Source organism: Lemur catta, chromosome Y, assembly GCF_020740605.2.
Source record: "Lemur catta isolate mLemCat1 chromosome Y, mLemCat1.pri, whole genome shotgun sequence".
In the NCBI taxonomy this organism is placed as follows: Eukaryota; Metazoa; Chordata; class Mammalia; order Primates; family Lemuridae; genus Lemur; species Lemur catta.
This window is the reverse complement of record NC_059156.1, coordinates 2,709,457-2,733,384: the sequence shown is the minus strand read 5'-3', so window position 1 is coordinate 2,733,384 and position 23,928 is coordinate 2,709,457. Positions and strand designations below refer to the sequence as shown.

Here is a 23,928-nt window from a genome sequence, read left to right as displayed (position 1 = left end):
CCCTACAGCCAGGAGCCTGGGCGCAGGACGCCCATGGCGGAGGTGGGGTGGGAGGAAGGGTGAGACTGCCCCCTTCAGAGCGCTTCCACTGGCTTTATCTTATTGGCCAGCTTAGCAGCCATTCCGTCCATCAGTGGCGCCATGAAAAACTCTCAGTAGCCTCCTCATCCCCCCATTCAGAGTAAGACAGCACCCTGCTCCTCTGCAGCCATGTCCCTGCGGCAGGACACACAGCAGCTGTGCTCCTGTGGAGTGGCTCCAAGTAAGCACCTTCTGCTCGAGGATAACTTGATTCCTAATCGAAGCCCCATCCTGCGGAGCACTCATTTCCTGGGAAGGCTGGTGCTTTGAGGAACACTCTCCCTCCCCTCCCCGCTGCCTCGACCCTACCCGTGCATGGTTCTCCAGGCGGAACATCGTCCTGTCCTCTTGCCTTGCTTCCCTGGCTGTGGATGCAACACTGCAGAGACAAAGCACTCAGACTGGAAAAAACCGTCCAGCCAAATTCAGAGTCTTTTATCAGGGCTTGAATCTGTTCCCCACCCTGCCCGCCCCTTCCATGCAGCCCACACGGTGACTTGCAGGTTCCCGCCACAACACCAAGAACATTCTCAAATACCCTCTGGAACAGGATCAAGATGGGGCAATTAAAAAAAAAAAAAGAGGTCTCTGTTCAGTGAGTTGAAACTTAGATTCCCAAAATAAATAAAATTAAGTGGGCACCTCAATGAACAAAGGAAAACATGTTTAGAATCACTGCAGTGAAGGGTTCCAATGGATTTTTTTTTTCCTAAAGGTGAAAATTGTTCATTTAACATTTAGTCTTATAAAGAAGTATTAAAAAAAGAAATTTCTGAGACAGGGTCCCGCTCTGTCGTGTAGGCTAGAGTGCAATGGTGCAATCATAGCTCAATGCAGCCCCCAACTCCTGGGCTCAAGAGACCCCGCTGCCTCAGCCTCCCGAGTAGCTGGGACTACAGGTACACACTTCCACACCTGGCTAATTTAAAAAATATATTTTGTAGAGACAGGGTCTCTCTATGTTGCTCAGGTGGTCTCAAACTCCTGGCCTCAAGTGATCCTCCTGCCTTGGCCTCCCAGAGTGCTGGGATTATAGGTGTGAACCACTGTGTCTGACCAACAGTTAGTCTAAAGTTGCCAATTCAAGACCTGAACTTGGGATTTGGACCCTTCAGGAGCCTGAGTCATCTGCGAAGGCCACAGATACTCTTGGATATTTCCCAGGCAATTATCCACAGAAGCCTTGAACTCAGAGGGGGCCCTGACCTCTGCTTTGCCCAGAGCAGACCAAGCAGCACGAGAGGGACACAGCAGTGTTTGGGACTCACCTTCACAGTGAAATCTTGGACTAAGACTAAGCCCGTCTCCTTCATGGAACAGGGACAGCCATCTCCACCAAGTAACTGCATCATGTAATACTCACCGATTAACTCAGGTGGCATCAATGGAAACACACGGCAGAGCCCGGCAGGGAAAACGTCAGCTCGTGTTTGCCACATGTTAGTTTGCACTGAGCAGAAGTAACATCGGATGTCACCCTGTCGTGTAACTGTTAAGTTCTTCAAATTACTCAGGGCGAGTCCTTGAATCCAAACTCCCAGCAAACCAACCCGCTGATGAAAGTTCACTTGCGTTGCCTTTTAAAAACAGCCAGGCTGCAATACAAGAATGAAAAGGAAACCCACCTTTCAGAACAGCTGCGGCGATGGCCACGGGGCCGTGTTGGGGCCCCTCGCCCCGTTAGCAGAGCCACCACGGAAGGAGGCGCAGCAGGAAGGAGGCACACCCACCACGTTCTCTAGTATCAAAATAAAGCAATTTATTCAAGACACGGAATATGATCTGTTGATTCTCTCTTGAAACAAATGAGCTACAACACACAAGGTGATTTTCTTTTTCCCAAAGAGCATGAGGGTGAGCACGAGTGGAGGGGAGACCGCAATGGGGTCGATGTCGTTTGAACAGAATCTGGAAAACGCTGACAGAGACCACGTCTGGCTGTACGTCTGACACAGACAATAAAAACCACAGAAGCCAGAATTCAAAACTTCAGCGAGTGGCGGAAGGTACATTTCTGCATCGGACAAGAAACACGATTAAAACAAAAAAAAGGTGGGACCAAAGGTTAAAAGAGAAAAACAATGAGGAACGAAGCAGAACCTAACATTTGACAAAGTCCACTTCACTTGGCTCCAGGATCTAGTTCTAGAAAGACAGAACAAAGTCCGGCCCTATGGGGTCGTGGGGTCAGAGGGCTGCGCCCCGTCACGTCCGGCCGTCTGGTCCCCGGGCAGCAGCCCTTTCCCAGGTGTGTGCCGCATGCAGCTCTCGGCCACTTCAAAGCCGACCAGAGACTGCGGCAAGGACAGTCGCGTTACGCCTGCTTTCCAGGTTAAGTTTGGTCACTAACACTCAAGCTCTCCTTGCCAATTTTTAAGGTGAACGTTGAACAAAAACATTCCAGACAGGCCACCCCCTTGGTGACAAAGATGAGTCAGCCAACGTTCTGGCAGCTGCGAGGGTGGAGGAGGGTGTGTAGACGCCGGACACTCTGGGATCGGCTTTTGCCGAGTGCGGGTGGCTTTGAGGGGCGCTGGCTGCGTTGTCACTCGGCCCCCCTTGCGGCCCAGTGGCAGGTGGGAAGGCGGGATGCAGACCGTCTCCCTTCGTCTTTCTGAGGGTCCCTCCTGGGCACAGGGATTGAGCCCGGGGTCCAAAGTCTCCCAGCCCCAGGCACCGACCTGACAGTTCCGATGTGGCTCACATTGCAAACGCTAAAGCCAACACTCCGGGGAGACCCTGGCGACCGACACTCGTGCGCAGATTGTCTGGTGAACCCTCACGGTGCATGTGACGACCAGCACCATCCCGCAGTGTCCTGGTTGGTGACACACGAGCCGTGCCCCCCAAAATGGGCTGACCTCTGAGAGCTGACACTCAGTAGAGATGAATGCACTTTTATTTGGGGAGGGGTAAAGATGGTATTCACCTGGGACCCCATAAACTGTACCCCCCAAACCTACTGAGTCCTCGGGGCAGGAAGTTGTCAACTCCTCCGGGGATGCCTGCTATCCTCAAAGGTGGGCACGGCAACGCCATGTGACTTTGGCTTTCTTTGCTAAGTGTTTGGGAAACAGCCTGAATAAAATACTCATCTCGGAAACAGAGCAGCTTTTTGGTCTTTTGGGGCTGGAAGAATTCACATACCCAAGTGGAGGCCAATGGGTTATCTAAGAACGATCAACGCACCCTGGCTTTTGTAGCTGGTCCCGGCACACTCCTAGTCCCGCAGGAAGCCCTGGCCCTTCCCCGACGGCTGGTTTTCAGCTCTGTGGATGGATGCCACCCTCTGATAACACCCTGTTTTGCCGCCAGAACACACACCGACTGAACCCTACCCACTGCCCGCCGACTCAGCAGCCCCCACGCGCCTGGCCAACCTCCCGGCCCCTCCTCGGCCCGCAGGACAGCCCACGGGAGAAGACAGCCTGTCTTTGGACTGTTCCCTGGTTGCTAATTTAAAAAAAATAAGTCAGTGTGGGGTTATGACGAGAGTACAAAGGTCACCTGATCCAATGAAAGGAAGCTCTTCTAGGAACACAAAACCTTGTTTAATTTTTTTCAAAAACAGTAAAAAGATTCATTATTTAGAAAAAAGAATCTTTCTCCTAGTCTCTTGTGAGAGAAAGAAATTATAAACACGGCAGAAATTTTTAGTGACGTTCTAGCTACGGAATTCACCTTCAGGACTGCAAAATCTTCCTTCCTCGCTCATTTTTGTCATCATTAGACCAAGTGCCATGACATGCTGGGGCCTTTACGTGGGACGCGCAAGGACTGGCCGAGCATGCTCTCGGTGGAGCGACCACGGTGGCTGCCCTGCTGTGGACGAGGCGTGGCTGGCGGGTGGAACCGGCGAGCTGTCGGCTTAGATGGTTCTCCAAGACCTTCTGCTTGGGGAGATGCATCCTCGTGGTGCGAACGCACAGTGTTGTCACTGCCGTCCTGCCGGCTGCCACGGCAAACACACACCGTTCTTCCCACCCCAGGGGCTGGGGTGGTCCTCCCTGGCTGCGGGACGGGCACGCTGTCACCCAGGGCCACCTCCACCCAGCGCTTTCCGGACCACCTTTCACAAAGCTGAGGGGGGAGGGAAAAGCTTCCGTAGACCCTACCTGTGTCTTCTTAAATTCTTTTAAAAATACGAATCACACAAAGCTCTCTCTGTCTGATGGCCATTTTAGGATTTTAAAATTGTTTTAACATAAAAATATTTTTTTTTTTCCAAAAATACTCCAGGCTCTTTCTCTTATAAGTCATTTTTTTTTCTCCAGTAAAAAGTTCCCTGGCCCTGCCTTCTTACATAAAGCACTTATTATGCACCCAAAGTGCCCTTGAGACCTCAGATCTGAAGCAACTATGTGAAAGGGGGAGGGAGGGAGGGAGGGCACGCAGGGGGCGGTGGGGCGGGAGGGTGGAGCTGGGGGAAGCTGTCCCCCAGAGATTTTGTCGTCTGTCCCTGTGGCTGTGCCTACGGAGGGTGCACGGGAAAGCCAGACCTCACCAGACAAAGGGGAGAGGCGGTGTGCGACGGAGGGAAGGCGCGACAGACCCAAAACAGTTTCCATCTCAGACCGCAGGACCGCCCCCCCCCCCGCAACAGATTTCCAGCTGACGGAAAAACCACCCAACAAAGAAGATTCTAGAAAATAGAAAGCGTTGGGATTACAAAGCTGCGCGTTTCATCAGTACAAACTGGTCTCTGAACATCCTCTGCGAGAGCAACTGTAGTGTCCAAATTGTCAGGGGAAACAAAGCAAAACAAAAAAACGCCACAGCAAGGAGGAGGTTTTTTTTCTGTCGTTCTTCCCCTTTCGGTAGGTTTATCACAGCGTTTTTCTTTTCTTTTTTTTTTTTTTTTAGCACAGCTTTTAAAAATTGTTTTCTGTTCTGTTCAGCCCTCACAGAGCCTGTTGCAGATGGAAACCAAACTGGGCGCATCCAGCCGGTGGCTCCGTGTTCCCCAGGCTGCATGTCCCCGGTGGGAACCGTCCCTTCCCCCCTTGATATGACACTGTGTTTGCTTTTTCTTTTGTTTGCTTTTTTTTTTTTAACTTCTCGATGAAGATTACAAAGAAGATACAGACTCCTGTGGCCAGGGATGAGCTGATTTCGGAGCACACGCTAACACAAAAGTCAGTTCGGACAGTGCGGGGGCTGGCGGAATTGGTCTGAGAGTGCTGCAACCTCACACAGTCCTTGCTGGTCCATTAGACTTCCTTTTCTCTTTTTTCTGTAACGTTTTGTGGTCACTTCCGCAGATCTAAAACACACACCTGGAAGGAAAGACAAAGCGCCTGTTACCCTGAGAGCCCACACCAAGACGCCTTGAGAGCGGGCTGGGCTGGCTGGCGTCTGCGTGGCTCATGGACAAACGCCGGCAAACCACACGAGGGAGGCCAGCTCACGGAGGGGGTTGGGACCTGAGCGGCAGTGACCACGGGCCAGAGTCACAGGCCAGATGCCCACGACGGTGACACAGATGGCAATGTGAGCCTAAGCACTGGACTTTGAGAACATTTGGGGGCCCCACTGCCACTGGCTGGCCAGAAGGCCCTTGGCCTTAGAGATCAGGGCAACCCTAAGTCCAGGGGCAAATCGGAAATGTAGACGACCCACGGGGCCCAGCAGGCTGGCAGAACGGGAGGCCACGTCTTGCACCAGCGAGACACGGTCTGTGGGCTCAAATGTGGGTGTGAGGGGAGGAAGCCTCTCTGTGTCGGCACCGGTGACACCGGGGGCCACACACTCCTGGCTGTGGGGGCCCATCCTGGGCACGGGAGGAGGCTGCGCAGCGTCCCCGGGTTCACTCATGAGACGCCAGGAGCCCCAGCCCTGACCACACTACAGTCACGCGCCGCACAACGACGTCTCCGTGGGTGATGCACCGCACAGACGGCGGCGGCTCCCGCGTTCTAACCTGCGTTTTCCCGAGCCTTTCCTGTGTGTGGGCGCGTTCCTGTGCACACAGGCTTGCTGTGCGACGCCGCCTGCAGGCTCAGGGCAGCCGCGGGCCCTGCGACTGTGGCCCAGGCGACAGGCCCGCCCAGGCGTGCAGGAGGCGTGCAGGGGGCGTGCCCTCCCAGTTTGCGCCAGTGCGTGCCAGGATGTCACTCAAGGGCGGCGTCACCGAATGGTGCGTTGCTCAGACTGCAGCCTCGTCGTTAAGCGACGCGTGACTGCAGTGACCATCCCAAGTACCTCCAGACATGGTTTAATGTCCTCAGAGGGGGCGAATGGCCGGGGTTGAGAACCACTGACTTAACCAAGAAATGCTGACTAGAATGACATTCCGCAAGGGACAAGGAGAAGGCCACTCCCAGATGAGGTGCCAGCCCAGGCGGCATCCAGCCTGGAAGTTTCCTTCCCACATGGCACGCTGGCCGAGTCCCTTCTGCGTGCCAGGGCCCCCCAGGACACAGACACCACACGCGCCCCGGGAACCCAGCGCGGGGCCACTGTCCCCGCCCGCACCCCACCGTGCCCCCCGGCAAACCAGCGGTGCTGCTTACAGAGCCATCAGACGCGCTGGCACCCACTTTGTCACCTCGGGCATTCCAGCACACCTCGAAGATGCCACCGGTGCCTCGGTAGCTGTGGACGAGACTCCCACTCTGCAAAGCAAGGCAGTCGTCACTTACACGGTACCCCTCTCGCCCCACTGCTGCCACGGGGTCCCCCGTAAGCCTCTGGCCTATCTCATCCTGCCGTTTCCTGGAGGACCCGAACGAACACAACAGCCCCCTCGCCCTGTAGCAATGAAAACGGCTATCTGATGACTAATTATTGATTAAATGTATCAGTATGTCACGAAGTTCAAACCCAAACACTTTTTGGACAATTAGCTTGAAAGAGCAAAGGCATAACGCACGTGTAACAGAAAACACTGCAGACCATCGGCTTCTGGTTTAAAACAGCACTAATGTGACAAGTGTAAGAGGAGGGAAGGAGAGGCGTTGGGAGCACCCGATAAACCTTCACTTGGGATCCTCCACTAAGGGTGACGGGCAAGGAAATCGGAAGGTCGAGACCAGGAGAGTTCTCACGGAACCTTGGCTCAAATGGACCCTTCAAAGGGTGGTGTTCTGTGGACCGGGAGAGACAGAGTCAACAGTAGTCCATATTTTATTTTCGTATTTAGAGAAAGATGAAAAAAATTTTCGGATTTATAAAAAAGGGTTGAAATGATTCAATGAGTTCTTGATGGTAGGCAGTATCTACTTGATACGGCACTCTTTTTTTTTTAGAGATGGAGTCTTGCTGTTGCCCAGGCTGGGATGCACTGGTGCAATCACTGCAGCCTCAAATTGCTGGGCTCCAACTACCCTCCTGCCTCAGCCTCCTGAGCAGCTGGGACTGCAGGTGTGCTATCACACCTGCCTAATTTTTATATTTTTGTAGAGACGGGGTCTCACTATGTTGCACAGGCTAGTCTCAAACTCCTGGGCTCCAGGGATCCTCCCTACTGGGCCTTCCACAGTGCTGGGGTTAGAGGTGTGAGCTACCATGTCCAGCCTGATCATGTCATTTTTCGATGACACCACTTCACAAATCCCTCCGTCACTATTTGTAGCAAGCACTCCATGAGTAGAGACCCTTGCACATTGGCCCTGAGATGCATGTTTCCCGGAAGGCCCATCTAGGGCTGTGGTGCTGGGCCTGGCATCAGGCTGGTTCTACATAGGGTCCACCATTTCCTTCCCTCCCCTGACAGGACATCGTTCACGTGAGGCACATTCTTGGGAAGCCCGTGATCTGAGTGGACCCCTTGCCAGTGCACATGGCTCCCCCTCCTCCTGCCACAAGGGGGCATGAACCAGAGAGTGCAAATCCACCTCAATGTCAATGAAGCCAAAAGGATTTGAGACAGTGGATCAGATTAAAGGGGGGGGGCATCTGATCCATCCTGGGACCCAACCAACCGGATCCTTGATTATGATCCGTGGCCCCCACCATCGCCCCATTTCTCTTTTCCATTAGAATGAGAATGAAGAGCCAGCTGCCCCACGCAGCCCTGCACACGGCACAGCACTAGTTCCTGCCCACTTCTACCCTTTCTATTCGGGATGCTCCTGTCCCCAGGTATGGCCACAGGTACCCACAGTAGTCACATGTACTCAGATCCCGTCTCCTTTGAGTCCTTGGGTAAGAGGACAACCCAGTATTGACACACCCTGTGCTACTAAGACATAAAACATTTCCATTTAGAGAGTCTCAGGGTGTGACAACAGCAAACACACACCTTTTGGCATTCCCCGGTTGCTCCCCGGCGGGCTGCAGGAGCCGCTGTGGGTCAGAGGCGGCAGGGCTGGCCTGGCCCGGGGAGCCTGGATGGAAAGGTGCTGCCCCTACCCCCAGCCTTGGCACCCGGAGGGCAGCACTTGCAGCGATGGGAGAACTGGCTCCCTCGGCCCCCAGATGCCATGGCGGCCAAGAGGAAGACCAAGCGGGTGGCAGGTCTCGCGCCACAGACTCAGAAAAAGTAAACAGAATGTGGCGGCTCCTGCTCCAAGGAAGAATATTTTGCAAGATGACGAGCTTGGAGCTTGGGCTCTGAGTCACACGGCCAGGAGCCCTGTGGACCCCAGAAGCTGACACCTTCCCGGGGCAGGGCGGCTGCCCGAGGTGTCTCGCAGGGGACTATGCTGAAACCCACGGGTGCCAGGAGGACAGTGCTTGCAGGAGGTGCTCTAGCTGTCCTTGGGCACAGTCCGACCTGGCCCCTGGAAGCGTGACTGCTCGCGCACTGCTTGGGCAAGGGTCCGCCGCAGGGCCAGGCGGTTACCTGAGTGTTCCAGATGTGGACACACTTGTCGAAGGAGCCGCTGGCCAGGTACTTCCCATCGGGGCTAAAAGCTACACTGTAGACGGGCTCCTGATGTTTGGTCAGCGTGTGGATGCAGACGCCTCGCTCGACGTCCCACAGCCGGACCGTAGAATCGAACGAAGCGCTGGGAGGACGGGAGAGAAAACACAACCGCGTCAATGTGCCGGTGTTTAAATGTCTCCGCAGTACGTATTGGACCTAGGAGGGGTTGACTTTCTCAGTGTTTACATTTCGAAAGACAATGAACTAGTGAGCCTTTTCTCTTCCTTTTTTTTGAAACAGGGTCCTGCTCTGTCACCCTGGCTAGAGTGCCGTGGCGTCAGCCTAGCTCACAGCAACCTCAAACTCCTGGGCTCAAGCAATCCTCCTGCCTCAGCCTCCCGAGTAGCTGGGACTACAGGCATGCGCCACCATGCCTGGCTAATTTTTTTTACATATTTTTAGTTTTCCATATAATTTCTTTGTATTTTTAGTAGAGATGGCGTCTTGCTCTTGCTCAGGCTGGTCTCGAACTCCTGACCTCAAGCGATCCTCCCACCTCGGCCTCCCGGAGTCCTAGGATTACAGGCGTGAGCCACCATGCCCGGCCTCTTTTTAAAAACTATTTGTAATTAATTAATTTTTTTAGAGACAGGATCTCACTCTGTTGCCCAGGCTGGTGTGCAGTGGTGTGATCATAGCTCACCACAGCCTCCAACTCCTGGGCTTAGCAATCCTCCTGCCTCAACCTCCTGAGCAGCTGGCATTATAGGTACTCGCCACGATGCCCGGCTAATTGTATTTTTTGTAGAGGTGGGGTCTCGCTACGTTGCCCAGGCTGGTCTCTAACACCTGGCCTCAAGTGATCCTCCCGCCTGGGCCTCCCAATAGTGCTGGGATTGTAGGCGGGAGCCACTGTGCCGGCCTTGTTATCTGGCTTGTTTTCCCTCAGCAGGGCCCCGCTAGGCACTGGTATGTGCCTTCTATACTTGCTAAAAGGATAATTTGTGCTCCCTGCTGGGTACCACATGACACAAAAGTACCTTCCAAATCATCAAAAAATGATTATAGCGTGTAGTACTACATCATGACAACTTAAGTGGATTTTAGGACTTGAAATACAAGAGTTACGGCCTCTGTGTTCTTTGTTCCTTGGTTCAGCCACTCAGTTGATGCAGGAATTACGTCATCTTTTCCAAGAGACAGACGTGGGTCCAGCACTGCCCACAACAGAAGCCCTCCCTGCCCGGCTGGGGCATGCAGGGGTGGGTGCTTCCTCCTCTACAGCAGAACCGTGCCCACCATTCGCTGCTCCCCACCACCCTCCTCTCTGAGCTACGCAGAATCAAGTCCCCGCTGCTGCCTGGTCACCAAACATTCCTCGTCTTCTCTAGGCCAGAGAACATCCATGTCTCATGGACCCAAACCCCTTGGATCCACATCACGGATTCCAGACCCCGCCATGGTGGCGTCCAGCCCTACAGTCTCTTCCTCTGGCATGTGACTGCCTGGCCACTCCACCCCACTCCCCACATTGGTGTCGTGGGGGATTCACGGTATACATGGTCAGGTCAGATCTGGAGAGGGTCCAGGAATCTTTTATCATCACTTGAAATGCCCAACACAGCCATCTCTGGCTTAAGCCAAGTAAACCAAGCCCAAGGTCCAAGCTGAACTCTTCCCATTTCCTTTCTGTGTCTGAACAAAAAGCTTCACCAAAGCCAAGTGCTCGAAGCCTGGACATAGAGCACATCTCTCATACCAGCCTCACGGTCAAAACGATCCTTACTGCAAAGTCAAGCGTCACTTGATAATTCTATCTCGGCCCCTTCAAAGTGAGCTGCCACCTCGTTTAGCTTGGAAGGACCTTAACATACCGGCACCACACTTTGGCAAAATTTCCTGACCCCTCCGTGTGCGAGTGACTTTTACTGGCTGTGTGGCTAACTCGGCCGTGGCGAGCAAGGCCGCTCGAGACCCCGAGCCCGGGCTGTGCAGCCGCCGTCCCCTCACCTCGCCAGCATGATGTTGGAGTTTGGGCTGCTGGTGGCTGGCCCGGTGGGGCTCCACTTGATGGTGTAGATCTCCTTGCTGTGGGCTTGAAGGTCGTGGACACACGTGTCCTGCTTCATACTCCAGATCTAGGGAACACATTGGGAACAGTATGAGCAAATGCTGCTCCTCCCCCGGGGACAATTCCGTGTCGTTCAGTAGGGGACTGGCCCATTTGCTGCAGGAGGCCTGGGGGGCGCCGGGTGGGGAGCAAGGCCACGGGAGGCTAGGACATCTCAGCAGGACCCTGGCTGATAAACAGGACCTCCTAGAACGACAGCGAAAGGGAATGTGCCCAATAACATACAACCCCCAAAGAAACCAGGGCTGTCGGGGAGCAAAGAGCCTGCCCCTCTAGACATCACCTTCAATGTCATGTCATCTGAGCAGGACGCCAGCAGCATTCCCGAGGGATCCCACTTAATGGCGTTGACCTCGTTCTGCAAGAGACCACAGGGTTTGAAACAGACATCAGGGCTGGCCGAGGTGCCGCCGCCTTCCACCAGGGGGCAGGAGCGTGCTGCCCGGGCCGGGCCTCTCTGGCTGTGCCCTGGATGTCAGCACAATGCAGGAGCCCTTGCATTTTTCTTTTCTCACTTGGCCTTTTGCATTTATATACAAGCACAGCCACGCACCACACGTAACCAGCCACCCCCATCCATGTTTCTCTAAGAAGAAAAAAAAAAAAAAAAAAAAAAAAATCCCTACCAGGAGGAAGCCAAACGAAGAGAATTCACATACAATAAAACATAGCAAATAAAATCAATAGTTATTTTTTAAAAGTGGGAAAAAATTTTAAAAGTGAAAAAAAAAATGGACTTTGAGAATCGCTTTCCTATGCATCTTTCATATGACAGCTACTCGCTCTGTCTCCGTGGCTGCAAGGCGCTTCTTTCTTGGCGAGGGCCGGGGAGGGGGTGATTGCAGGGGTGAAGCTCCGTGCTCTGTGCGGTTCCACGCAGGGCAAGGGCTGGCCCGGGCGGAAGACGGTGCAAGCCACGTGCACAAATGCACACAGGCAGACACAGACGTGCGAGGGAGTCAGACGCAAGTGATGAGCGTCAGGAACACACACAGGAGAGGCCAAACCCCCGCCGGGGACTCGCCATCCAGCCCAAACAGCCAAGAGAAGGGGACACACCGGAGACACATGCAAACAGGAACCACCATGGCAAGGTCTTGCGGTGGGGCAGGGTGCACCAGCGAGGCGCTCCCCGGGGGCTGTCTGTAGGGCCCCACCTGCCCAGCACAGCCCCACTATGCGATGCCTGTTGCCCTGGCGTAACAATTAATTAATGTCACACTCATGATTAATCGCCTAAGCAATTTCACACTCCTAAGTGCTCTGGTTTGGATGATAAATTACCCGATCACGCTGCTTTCCGAGGACACTGAGTTATGAAGGGTGTGAAGCGGGGAAGTGACAAGGCCACATGTGTTTGCCATGCGGCTCGGGTGGCGCATGGCCCCGGACAGGGAGGAAGGAAGCCCGAGTGCAAGGAGCAGCCTGCGGTGCAAGCCAGGGCAGGGCGCAGGGGGCAGATTGGAGAAGGGTGTGTGTGAGAGCGTGTGCCTGCGTGTGCCAGAGCAGGTCGGGGTGGGGGGGGGCTCTGGCCACAGCTGCTGAGAGGACCCACAGGCAGGTCTCATAGGGAATGTGGAGCCAGTCACCATGCCAGTCCCCAGCTGAGCCCAGCTTCAATCCTCCAGAAAGGAACAAATTCCCTCCTGGGAATGGACCCCCAGCCCCAATCCAAGTGAGGATTTCTAGGCAGCATGCAGAATGGGCTCGTAGATGTCCACTCCAGCGTATTTGGCTGGAGCTTTGCTCAGAACGATTAGGCACAGTGAGACCCCCTTAAAGCCAAGGGTGTGCCGGGGGCACTGTCCTAAGCAGGGAAGCTGGAAACCACGGGACTGTGGGCAGCCCTGGTAAAAGGTTGTGGATTGTCTAGGGTTACAGGGGAAACACGCTGAGACCAGAAAAACAAAGACAGGGTCATTTATAGGCAGGAGATGTTAACAGGACGATGGACGCCCGTGCTGTAATAGCACCTCCTTTGGAAGCAGGGACCCCGGGCCAGGGGCGGGGCGAGGTGCACACTGGGGAGAAGAGCAGGCAGGACGAGGGAATTCCCATCAGTTAGAGGCACGATGGCAGCTCTCTGGGGACTCTGATCACCCCCCACTGCTTTAACAGGGGCCCTAAACACAGAACGATGCTCTGGGTGCTGGACAGAAAACAGCAAGCAGCCCCGGGCCTGCTCCTGATTCACTCTCCGTTTCTGCGGGAGGCAGCTGCCAGGCCACGGCCAGCCCGGTGTGGGGCTTCACCTGGGGCCCAGGGGCCCAGAGGGCGGCAGGGGGCCTGGGACGACGGGGAGGACCCTGTGCCAGGCCGAGGGGTGCTGTGAGTATAAGGTGGGGCGTGTTCCTGGCAGGGCTTAGCGCGGGTGAGGGGCTCAGGCACACAGGTCTCAGGGGCCCGAGCACAGAGGACTTTGGATACCAGAGAGACCTGGGGACAGACGGGAAGAGTCTCACGTGCCATGCTAAGGAATTGAAACCAGCTGCCGCTCACACTGTTGCACCCGGTGTATAAGGTGGCACTTTTCAGCCTCTGGTTGTGTCTGTGATTTTCTCTTATCATCGACTTCAGCGTCTGCTGGGCACACTCCTAGGTGTTAGGTGTGGTTCTCTCCATACTTACTCTGCTTGGGATGTGATGAACTTCTTGGATTAAATGTTGACGTTTTATACCAAATTTTAGAAAACTTGGCCATTACTGCTTCACATAACTTTTCTGTTCCATTCTGTTCCTTCTTGCCCCATCACATGTATGCTCAGAGCGCCTGGCACTGCTACGTAGCTCATTAAGCCTCTGTTCACATTTTCAATCTTCCACCTGTTCTTCAAACTCACCAATTTCTAGGCTCTCCCCTCAGCTTCACTAACCCTACTTCTGCCATCTCCAATCTGCTGTCAACCCCCTCTATTAAATTCTCATTTCAGACATTATACTATCTCAGCTTTCAAATTTCCATTTGTTTTTATTTTTTTTAATTTTAATTTTTTTTTGAGACAGAGTCTCACTCTGTTGCTCGGGCTAGAGTGAGTGCCGTGGTGTCAGCCCAGCTCACAGCAACCTCAAACTCCTGGGCTCAAGCGATCCTCCTGCCTCAGCCTCCCGAGTAGCTGGGACTACAGGCATGCGCCACCATCCCCGGCTAATTTTTTCTCTATGTATTTTTTGTTGTCCAGCTAATTTCTTTCTATTTTTAGTATAAACAGGGTCTCGCTCTTGCTCAGGCTGCTCCCGAACTCCTGAGCTCAAACGATCCACCCACCTGGGCCTCCCGGAGTGCTGGGATTACATTTATTTTTAAGGACTCAGCTCTCCATTCTCTGCTGACAGTCCCCACCCACGCACTTACTATGAGCACCTTTTTCTTTATGTCCTCGTACACTTTTCTCATAGCTGCTTTAACGTCTTTGCTGCAACATCCAACACTGAGGTCACTTGGGGTCAGTTGTTCTCACTGCCTACCCACAACTGGGTTGATCCACTGCCAGGGGTAGCCACACCGGCTCTAGCAGCGAAGGGCTGTCGGGGAACTGGTCTGCTGTCACTCCATGTTTTAATCCAGGAATGGGAGAAGCAGCTCTCACATCACACTCTCAGGAATGCGAGCCGGGGGTCGGAACTCCCGCTTACCGTGTGTCCTTGGAAGGTCTTGACTGGGCGGTCGCAGCCGAGCCGGCAGATGTGAATGCACATGTCCGTGCTACAGGAGGCGAAGGTAGTGTTGTTCTGCCAGTCCACGTCGAGAGCGGGCGCTGCGGAGCAGGGGACAGAAGGGACACTGTGGTTATTCATCGTGCAGAGCTCCACAGCGTTAGAACAAGGAAGAGCACAGGCTAGAAGCCTCGCTTGGTAACGTGATAAAAATATTCCCAGCACGAACACACTCTCTTTCCTTCAAAGACCTTACAGACCCTCTCCTTCCACATTTGCAGGGACAACAATATAGCTCTGGCGAGAGTCTCCGCGACCCCCCGCCACCCGTGCCCTGAGGGGCGCAGACGTCTCGCTCTCCTGCACGGGGAAGGGAGATGGGGCCGCTCCGCCTGCAGCAGCACTGTGGTGGGTGATCGGACTCATTTTTAGACAGGGAGGAGAAAAAAGGAAAGGAAGGAGGTTTCACACCCTATGTTCAAGATCCCCCAGTTTAAAAACGTCCCCTGCGGCACATCAGCGCGCCCCATGCACTGGAAGATAAGCCACAGGAACCCTGTGGGGAGAAGCCCGGGCGTGTGGTGTGGGATGGGAGGGGAGCACCCTCCCCAATGCCTGGTGACAAGGACAGAAACAACACAAAGCCTAACTGATCTCACAGTCTAGTGGTGGGTCTCATTCTCCACCTTCTGATTTCGGGGATGGGAGCAGGAAACCCAGCAACTTTCCAATGCACCAAAACTGCCGGAGCCTGAGTTAAAAACCCGGCCCTGGTCCTGTCCCCAGAGCTCTGGACTGCACAGATGTGGACCCTGCTCGGAGGGACCCTGGACGCACGGTCAGAGCCAGGGCGCTGAGGCCGGTGCAGCCGGGGCCTCGTCCTTCTCCGCCTCTTTACTGACGTGCAGCCTCAGGCAGGGCAAAGGCCAGAGCCTCACTGCCAGGGGGCTGTTGCGAGCAGCCCTGAGGCAGGGGTGAGCACCGGGCCAGGGGAAGCGTCCTCGGGGACAGCAGAGTGCCTGGGTCCCAGAGAGGTTCTCAAGGTGTGACAGTTCACGTGGCAGCTGTGACTGCGGACTCCCGTCCCCCTCTGTGCTTCTGGGGCAGTGTGTCTTTGATCCTCACTCCTGTCCTGCAGCATAGAACAGGTCTGATGCTGAGAGTGGCTGTTCTACCTTCTCTCAGGTGTCCACAGGCTCGAGTGGCCACCTGCCACTTCTGGGGGCCGCCAGGCCACACTGTGCTCAGGCCCCGCCTCCCCACTGAGAGCCTTCCCACAGCACACTCCCTAGACGCAGTCCCTCGGCACGTGAGGACTGACAAGGCAGGCCCAGCCCAGGGGAAAGGCCAGCCAGCCCCTCTTCCACCCTCCTGTTAGGGATTGGGGCTGTCCCTTGTGTGGGGGAACCTCTGGAGCCTGTCCCGGGTTCACAGCCAGAGGGAGTGACTCAGGGCTGGGAAAAGCACTGCACCGGATACGTGTAAAACAGAGAAGACGAGATGGGCGTGGTGTCTCACGCCCGTAATCCCAGCACTCTGGAAGGCCCAGGTGGGAGGGTCGTCTGAGCCCAGGAGTTGGGAAACCAGCCTGGGCGACACAGCGACACCCTGTCTCTGCAAAAAAATTCAAAAATTATCCATGTATGGTGGTGCACGCCTGTAGTCCCAGCTACTACTCGGGAGGCTGAAGCAGGAGGATCATGTGAGCCCAGGAGTTAGAGGCTGCAGTGAGCTACAACACTGCGCTTCAGTCTGGGCGACAGAGCGAGATCCTATCTAAATAAATAAACAAACAAAAATCAAAAAGAGAAGCGTCCCTCTCATCACAGGGTTCCTGCTAACTGAACGAAGCAACGTCTTCAGCAGCAATGCAGAGTGCTTTGAGGCTCGACCACTAGCACTCCTGGACCACCTCTAACATCAGTGCCAGGGCAGCACTGCTTTGTGCCGCCCACACAGGCCGCCCCCCACTTCCATCTAAGGAGGGGACCTCTGGACGGAGGCGGCCGGCCCCACCCTGAGCCGGCTCCTGCAGCCAGCACCCTCGGGCCGGGCGGGTGAGCGGCCACTAACAGGCTGAGCTACTCCGGGGGTGCCTGTGCCCTCCTGCCATGCATGGGCCACGGAAGTTCCACACCCACCACCCTTCTAGGCCCAGCCAGAGTTTTCTTTCAAAATGTTATACTTAGAGTCACAGGAAGCTGCTAAGCTAACACAGAGAGGTCCTGTGCATCCTTCCGTGGGGTCCCCAAGCGCTCTGTTTTATGTACCCGCAGCGCTGTATCGAGACCAGGAAGCCGGCGCTGGTACCAGTGTGTGCACACCCTGCGCTGTCTTGATGACCGGGGTGGACCTACAACTCCGCAGGCAAGGTCCAGAGCTCCCTGTGGCTACTGTGCTCACAGCCTCCGTTCCTAAACCCCGGCACCACTGATCTGCTCTCCTTTTCTGCGATTGTGTCATCGCGGGAATGTTACATGAGTGTACCTGTACCGAACGTGACCTTCTGAGACTGGCCTTCCTCACGCAGCAAAGCACCCTGAGATCTCGCCAGGCTGTCGTGCATCGACGCCCGTCCCACGGTCAGGCTCTGAGCTGACGCTTGCTGCCGACGGGGACGAGGGCGCCCCCTACAGGCCTCCGTGGGGAACATCTAACGGGGCAAGGCCATTTGTCACGTGAGCCCTCGAAAGCTACGGGACACGGCTCCTACTGTGCGTGTCACTCAGAAGAGCCAGCTTCTTTTTAACAGCCTCTAGCACACTGGCTGGCATGGGAAAGGGGGCATGTACCAGCGGGAAGTTTCTGACCCGGTGATGGGACAGAGTTGTACCTCGTGGGCAGTGACATCGCAGGTGGGCAGCTCGCTCAGACCAGAACCATGTGGTGTGTGGTCTTCTTGGGCCAGCCACATGGAAAGCCCTCCACGGAGCCCTGCGGACACCCTGGGAAATACGATTTTCTGCCAAAGCACTTTACAGACTCCTAGGATAACAGCACTAGAAGAACCTTGCTGATGTTTACGTCGGGCGTATTTTTCTCTGGAAAACAGAAGCCAGAGCTTTCCACGTCAGACACTCGCCGTCCTGGTCTGCGGGGGCTGTGAACCTGTCACTGCATCCTTTCCAAAACAAAGGGTGGTTTTGGCATCTCAGCCAAATGCAACAGAAATCCACCCGGGACAGCGCTCTCCCTCGCTACCTGCTTACATCCGCACAGGCTTGAGCGGAGAGCGGCGGGCGCGTGGCGCAGGGGTGGTGCACGCAGAGCAGGGCGCGGGCTGGGCTGCCAGGGGCTGGGGGAGGAAGGGACGGGGAGTCTGCTCGATGGGTACGGGGTTTCCTTGTGGGGTGATGGACACGTCCTGCAACTGGCGGGTGGAGGTGCTGACTGGGACCCCCGCTGCCTGCATCTGGGGCCGTTTGTGTCCAGTACGCTGAGCACCGCCCACCCCGCCGATGCTGTTCCACTCAAGCAACACAGTCCTGAGTGTCACCGGCTGCCCTGAGAGGTGCAGTGGGTGTGGACCCATCTGTGGAGCAGGGCCACAGAGCGAGGACCCGGCCTCTCCAAAGCGGCAGAGCATCAACGGTGCCTTCCCGGGCCTCCCTCACTGTCCGAGGGGCCCCTGCTGAGGCACTACGTGAGGGACAGTCGTGGGCATCTGCGCACCTGGCACAGGCCCACCGACTGGACCCTCGGCTCATGGTGCTTCCTGTAGGACCCTGGCCCCTGCCTGCAGCCGTCCCTGGGCACCAAGGCAGGCTGTGCCACTGGGGGCAGTCCTTGGGGTCGGCTCCCCCATCCAAGCACACCGTGTCCACCCTGATCCCCTCCCAGACAGCACCTCCGGGACTTGTGACAAAATAGTAAACTTCTGCCCCACACACTCAGAGATGCCCTCAACGTGGAACAGACGTGTGCTGCTCAGGGAAGTGGCATCTACGCCAGCCTCCTGATGCTGGGGGTGGCCGTGTGTCTGTGCACACAGAGGACAGAAAATGGACAGGCGGGTGGAGTCTGCCCGACACTGCCTGAGAATCGGAGTGTGTGTGCGGATCGCCCGCTCTCCTCTGGGAGCCTGCTGTTCCGTCCTGTGCTGAGCAGCGGTGCCTACGTGACCAGCCCCCAAGAAAAACCCTGGCTACCGAGTCTCTAAGGAACATCCCTGGCAGGAAACACTCCATGTTTCTGGAAGAATTAAGCACGTCCTGTGTGACTCCACTGGGAGGAGAGTCGTGGAAGCCCTGCACTGCCCACGTGCGCCTTTCCCGTTGCCGACGTCACCTTGCACCCTCCTGCTGTAAGAAACCTCAGCTGCCAGCATGCCGAGTCCTGTGAGTGCTCGCGGCAAGCTGCCAGACCTGGGGGTGCTCGCGGGGACCCCCAACACAGCATCCTTCCAGGGACAGCAGGGGGAAGGAGCCTGAGCCGGTTCTGTGGCTGGTTCCCTGTCGTGTTTCCAAACACGGGCAGGCGGGTGTTGAGCACGCCGTACCTTGCAAGCGTGAAGGGCAACGCCTGCCGTGCAATGGGCTCCCTTCCCACAGGCTCAGCTCCATCGGAATTATGATTTTTGAATTTCATGCAAAACAAAAACAACTCACCTGAATGAAACGGGAACTGTTGTTTGGCTTCTCCTGTGTGGGCGTCCCAAATTATTGTTGTCTGTGCTCCGCAAACAAAGGAAACAGTTAGTGACCATTCTCCTCACCCAGTTTTCTCTAGAAAAGCGTCTTGTGCAGGAACAGAGGCGAGCCCCTCTCCTTGCAAGATGGCACTGCCCGACAGAGGGTGTGAGCAACATGGGTTATTTGTAATTTTCTAGCATCTACATTGAAAGGAAAAGAGAAACTGATGAAATTCGTTATGACTATATTTTAGGCCAGGCGGAGTGGCTCACGCCTATAATCCTAGCACTTTGGGAGGCCGAGGCAGGCAGATTGTTTGAGCTCTGGAGTTTGAGACCAGCCTGAACAAGAGTGAGACCCCATCTCTATTAAAAAGAGAAAGAAACTATATGGACAGCTAAAAAATATATATATATGTAGAAAAAATTAGCTGGGCATGGTGGTGCATGCCTGTAGTCGCAGCTACTTGGGAGGCTGAGGCAGGAGGATCGCTTGAGCCCAGGAGTTTGAGGTTGCTGTGAGCTAGGCTGACGCCACGGCACTCACTCTAGCCTGGGCAACAGAGTGAGACTCTGTCAAAAAAAAAAAAAAAAAGAAAGAAAGAATATATTTTATTTCACTCTGATATAGCCAAAATATTGTCATTTCAACACGTGATCCGTATCAGAATCTCACTGAAGCATGTGGCGTTTCTCTCCCACCCCAGCTCTCCGAAGCCCGGCGTGGAGGGGTGCATCACACGGAGCACCGCAGGGCCGCACGGGCCATCGGCTTGTGGAGGGACAGGGCAGCCTTAACCAGCACTTGGGAAAACCACCAGAATGGTGGGGATTCCTGCTCATCCCAAAACAGAAAACTGTGAAAATACGTGTAACAAAGCATGTCTACACCTCTTTTTGGGCATTTTTCCAAAGGAAGGCCTGCGGGAATAGGTGTTTCTGGAAATTCCTGTGCCCGTGATCCCATGAACTGGGGGCCGCGTCCCAGCGCAGCCACGGGGTTGCCTGGCACAGGCACCATGCGGAGAAAGATGGCCTCTGCCTTGCAGACACGTGAGTGATGAATTCTCACGAACTTACTGGCACTGGGACATACACAGATGGCAGCCAAAGGGAGCTCAGTGAGGACACTGGAATTAAGTCTTCATCAACTGGAATTTTCAACTTCACATTGGAAACTTTACATCTCTCTGTCAATGTCGCTTAATAAAGATTTTGCTTTAAGAAGAACTAGCTATACTTCGTGGCGATTGTGGAAACTGTCAGAGGCAACACTCAGAACAGTGATACCTTTGAAACATGGTACTCCGAGGTTTGGGGTCCGCTCTAGCCCAATTAACATTTGTGTGTTTGTTGGGTAGAACTGTTCTTAATTTAGTCCCCCACAACCAAGTCCAGCAGTGCAGAGAATCTATAACCTATTCCACAATTCTCTGATACGATCTCACATGCCACATCGGTAACTGGATCATTTTAGTTGATGTTTGCGTTAAATATACATTAGAGAAAAGGAAACACTATAGAGAAATTCTAAAGAATTTGACACGTATCTCAGTCACTTTGGGTTGAGCATTCGAGGCAGGACCACGCCAGCATCCTGCAAATGACACTTTCTCTCTGGGTGTTATGTACAAGGGCATTGTTAGCATTCCTGCCACGGTTGACTAAGCCATAATGGTGGACAGCACATGGCCCGAAAGATATATATAATTCCAAACACGCATTTTCACTGGTCACATGGTTCACCTTGTAGAGTCAGGATTGATAATCAGTGAGAAGAACACAAACGAACGTTAAAAAGAGTCTCCAGGAAGGAAGAAGGCCAGGAAACAACTATTTGGAATTCTACAGAAGTCAAAGGGCAGCAGTTACTGGTGCCCCAGGGCCTGAGTTGCCACCCCCCCCTCCACTCTGTGTGTCCTTAGGCAAATTAACAAACCTCTCTGGGGGCTCTAGCTCCTCCTCTGTCACGTGGGAGCGATCACACTCATGCCTGCCTCTTATCCTGGGAGTACTGGGTGGGTGAACACACGTAGTGGTCAAGTGCCTGATAAATAGAAGTGCTATCATTTGAACTATTTTAGTAATTCAACCACCAGTTAGTGGTGGCCTATTGAATACAGAACAAGTGCTGTGTATCGCCTGAGTTAGAACATCTTGGTAAAAATTTGATGATAGTTACACAGGAACATTTAGTGTGTGTCAACCATAGCAGTTCCGATTTTTTTAATATTATATATTAGGGTACCAAGTATGAATGAAGGGTTTCCTGGCTTAAAAGAGAGAGAGGAGATAAGGAACGAATGATTCACTGATCTTGAGAGTTAGAGCCTAGTGCAGGGGTCAGCAAACTTTTTCTGTTAATGGCCAGACAGTAAATAGTTTAGGCTTTGGGAGCCATACAGTCTTTGTTGCAGCTGCTCAACTCCACCACTGTATTGTGAAAGTGGCCATGGACAATTCTGAGCAAATGGGTGTGGCTGTGTGCCAACAAAACTTTATTTAAATAAACTGGTGAGGGGCCAGACTTGGCTGGTGTGGGCCATGGTTTGCCAGATGGGACTATGACTTCTCCCAGAGCGTGACTACATTTATAGGTCAAGTCTACCATTTTACATTGACTTTTAGAACTTCAATGAAGTGCAAGCTAATAAAGTTTCCAAATAATCCTGTAATTATGATGAAATGCAAAGCCCTGTGGAGGCCCATGTATCATGTAGTATTCAGGCACGGTTTCTATTTGTAGAGCACAAACTGATGTGAAAACACCTGTTTGGTTTTTTTTAATTCTGGAAAACACTTCTTGCAGTCTGCAGTGGGAAGCAGCAGTTTATCATATGAGAGCAGAAGCCCATGGGACAGAAGACAGTTTGTGCCACTGAAGTCCCCGAGTGGGTGAAAGTTTACGCAGGGCACACCCTACTTCACTTGGCTCCTTCCAGCAATTGACAAACGCAAGCTGGAGACTTTCCTCTTTCCATCACTGAACTGAGTACCTCAAAGAAAAAGAGGAAGCTTTGCACAAAGGTCGGTAGCATGGCAGAATATATTAAGAGATGATGTGTTATAAATTAACAGTTAGATCAAAACCACAAAAACAAATAAAACCCAAACAAGTTCTTTTGATTTCTTAAGTGGAAGCAGAAAGCAGAAGAATTCAAAGGAATCACAATGTTATTTTGAGATTAAAAATAAACATCTGTAGATCAAAGAGAGTTATTAAGTGAATACTCACTTTGTCTACACCAGCACTCAAAATGTAATTCCCCTTTTTGTTCCATTTCAAGGCAAAGATGGGGCCTTTGTGTTGGCCTAAGGTGCTGGCCAGGTTACCTGTTAGTAAAAAAAAAAAAAATTGAACAAATGTGTTGACTTCAAAGTTGTGTTCTGTTCACTCAAGGATTACACACGGAAGCACCTCTCCCCCAGGACTTACCATCTTCCGTCCATATTCTTGCAAAACCGTCGTACGAACCTGTAGCCAATAGCGTTCCGTCGCTCTGAGGGCCAGAAAAAGACACAGACCCACAAAGTAGCTGAGTGTTGGCAGCACTGGAAAAGCCCGGAGAGCCTGTCCCAGGATCCCAAGCCCAGAATATTCTCAAGTCAATCATCAGTGCCACGCTTAAGAGACTGTCTGTCACCCCTGGCGACGTGACGCCAGCACGCACGGCCCTCAGACTAGACGCGAGGCAGCCACAAGAACGCAGGGGAACCGCTCACTGGGGTGTGGTCTCTAATTAGTGACAGAATTAAAAACACCACGCAGAAAGGATCCCAAGTCTTTGCAGAGAGTAAAAAGATGACCCGTAGGTGCCCCACGTGTCAGTGCACGTACACGTGGCGCTGAGTATCACGGCGCAAAGCCACGTCCCTGGGCCGCCCCTCCCGCCTCCCCAGCAGCCACCCTCTCATCGGCCCGGCTTCCCCCGGGGGGCTCCCTTTGTGGTGCTGTAGAGTAGGACTAAAACAATATTTCAGTTTGTTTGATGGTGACTTGTTTTTGCTCTTAGCTAACAGCCAAATTCCGCTTCTGTACACAAAGCTTGCTTGCTTATTGCTTGGTTACGATAAAGAGCTAAAACCATGCTCAAATGCAGTTAAAAAAAAAAAAAAAGAAAAAAAAAACCAACCGCAAGTAACTTCCTGATAGGGAGGCCGGCTGTGCAGGGCGAATGTCCTTGGGGAAAAAAAATCTCCTGGGAAGGAATCTCTTGGGAAAGAGTCTCTTATCGAAAATAACTAGCAACAGACTCCAGCAAAAAAAAAGTATAAAAGCTTTGTTTTTACCCCAGGGCGGGGTCCTGGTTCGTACAGAGACCACTGGGTTGGTGCTCTGGGACGTGGACCCTAGCTCGACCTAGTCAATAAAACTCCTTTGCCTTTGCAGCCTCAGTGACTCCGTCTTTCTGTTCCCGGGGCCAAGGGAAACCGGCTCTAACATTTTGGGGGCTCATCCGGGATCCTCAAAACCCCCCGGAACAGAATCCGGATCCGAGGAGGAGTTGAAGTGCTGAAAATCCATACGGTGTAGGTAACTGGGCCCTGGGAAGTGACTGGCAGAAGACTTAGGCGGACGCACTGCTGGGTCGCCGGTCAGGAGTGACAGGAGACGTCCGTCAC

General features: G+C 53.7%; 1 protein-coding gene across 3 annotated transcripts in view; it reads right to left on the bottom strand.

Moving 5' to 3' along the window:
• Nucleotides 1-1,818: 1,818 nt before the first annotated feature.
• Nucleotides 1,819-23,928, bottom strand: part of LOC123629094 (F-box-like/WD repeat-containing protein TBL1X) — a 191,942-nt gene continuing 169,832 nt past the window's right edge. For all 3 annotated transcript variants that reach the window (XM_045539054.1, XM_045539053.1, XM_045539055.1), the window contains 9 exons: nt 22,742-22,805; nt 22,541-22,638; nt 19,283-19,343; nt 14,655-14,776; nt 11,305-11,379; nt 10,901-11,028; nt 8,867-9,032; nt 6,594-6,695; nt 1,819-5,357 (listed from right to left, as the gene is read on the bottom strand). In XM_045539054.1, the coding sequence (XP_045395010.1) occupies nt 5,331-5,357; nt 6,594-6,695; nt 8,867-9,032; nt 10,901-11,028; nt 11,305-11,379; nt 14,655-14,776; nt 19,283-19,343; nt 22,541-22,638; nt 22,742-22,805 (843 nt within the window). In that variant the 3' untranslated portion in view covers nt 1,819-5,330. The remainder of the gene's footprint in view (nt 5,358-6,593; nt 6,696-8,866; nt 9,033-10,900; nt 11,029-11,304; nt 11,380-14,654; nt 14,777-19,282; nt 19,344-22,540; nt 22,639-22,741; nt 22,806-23,928) is intronic.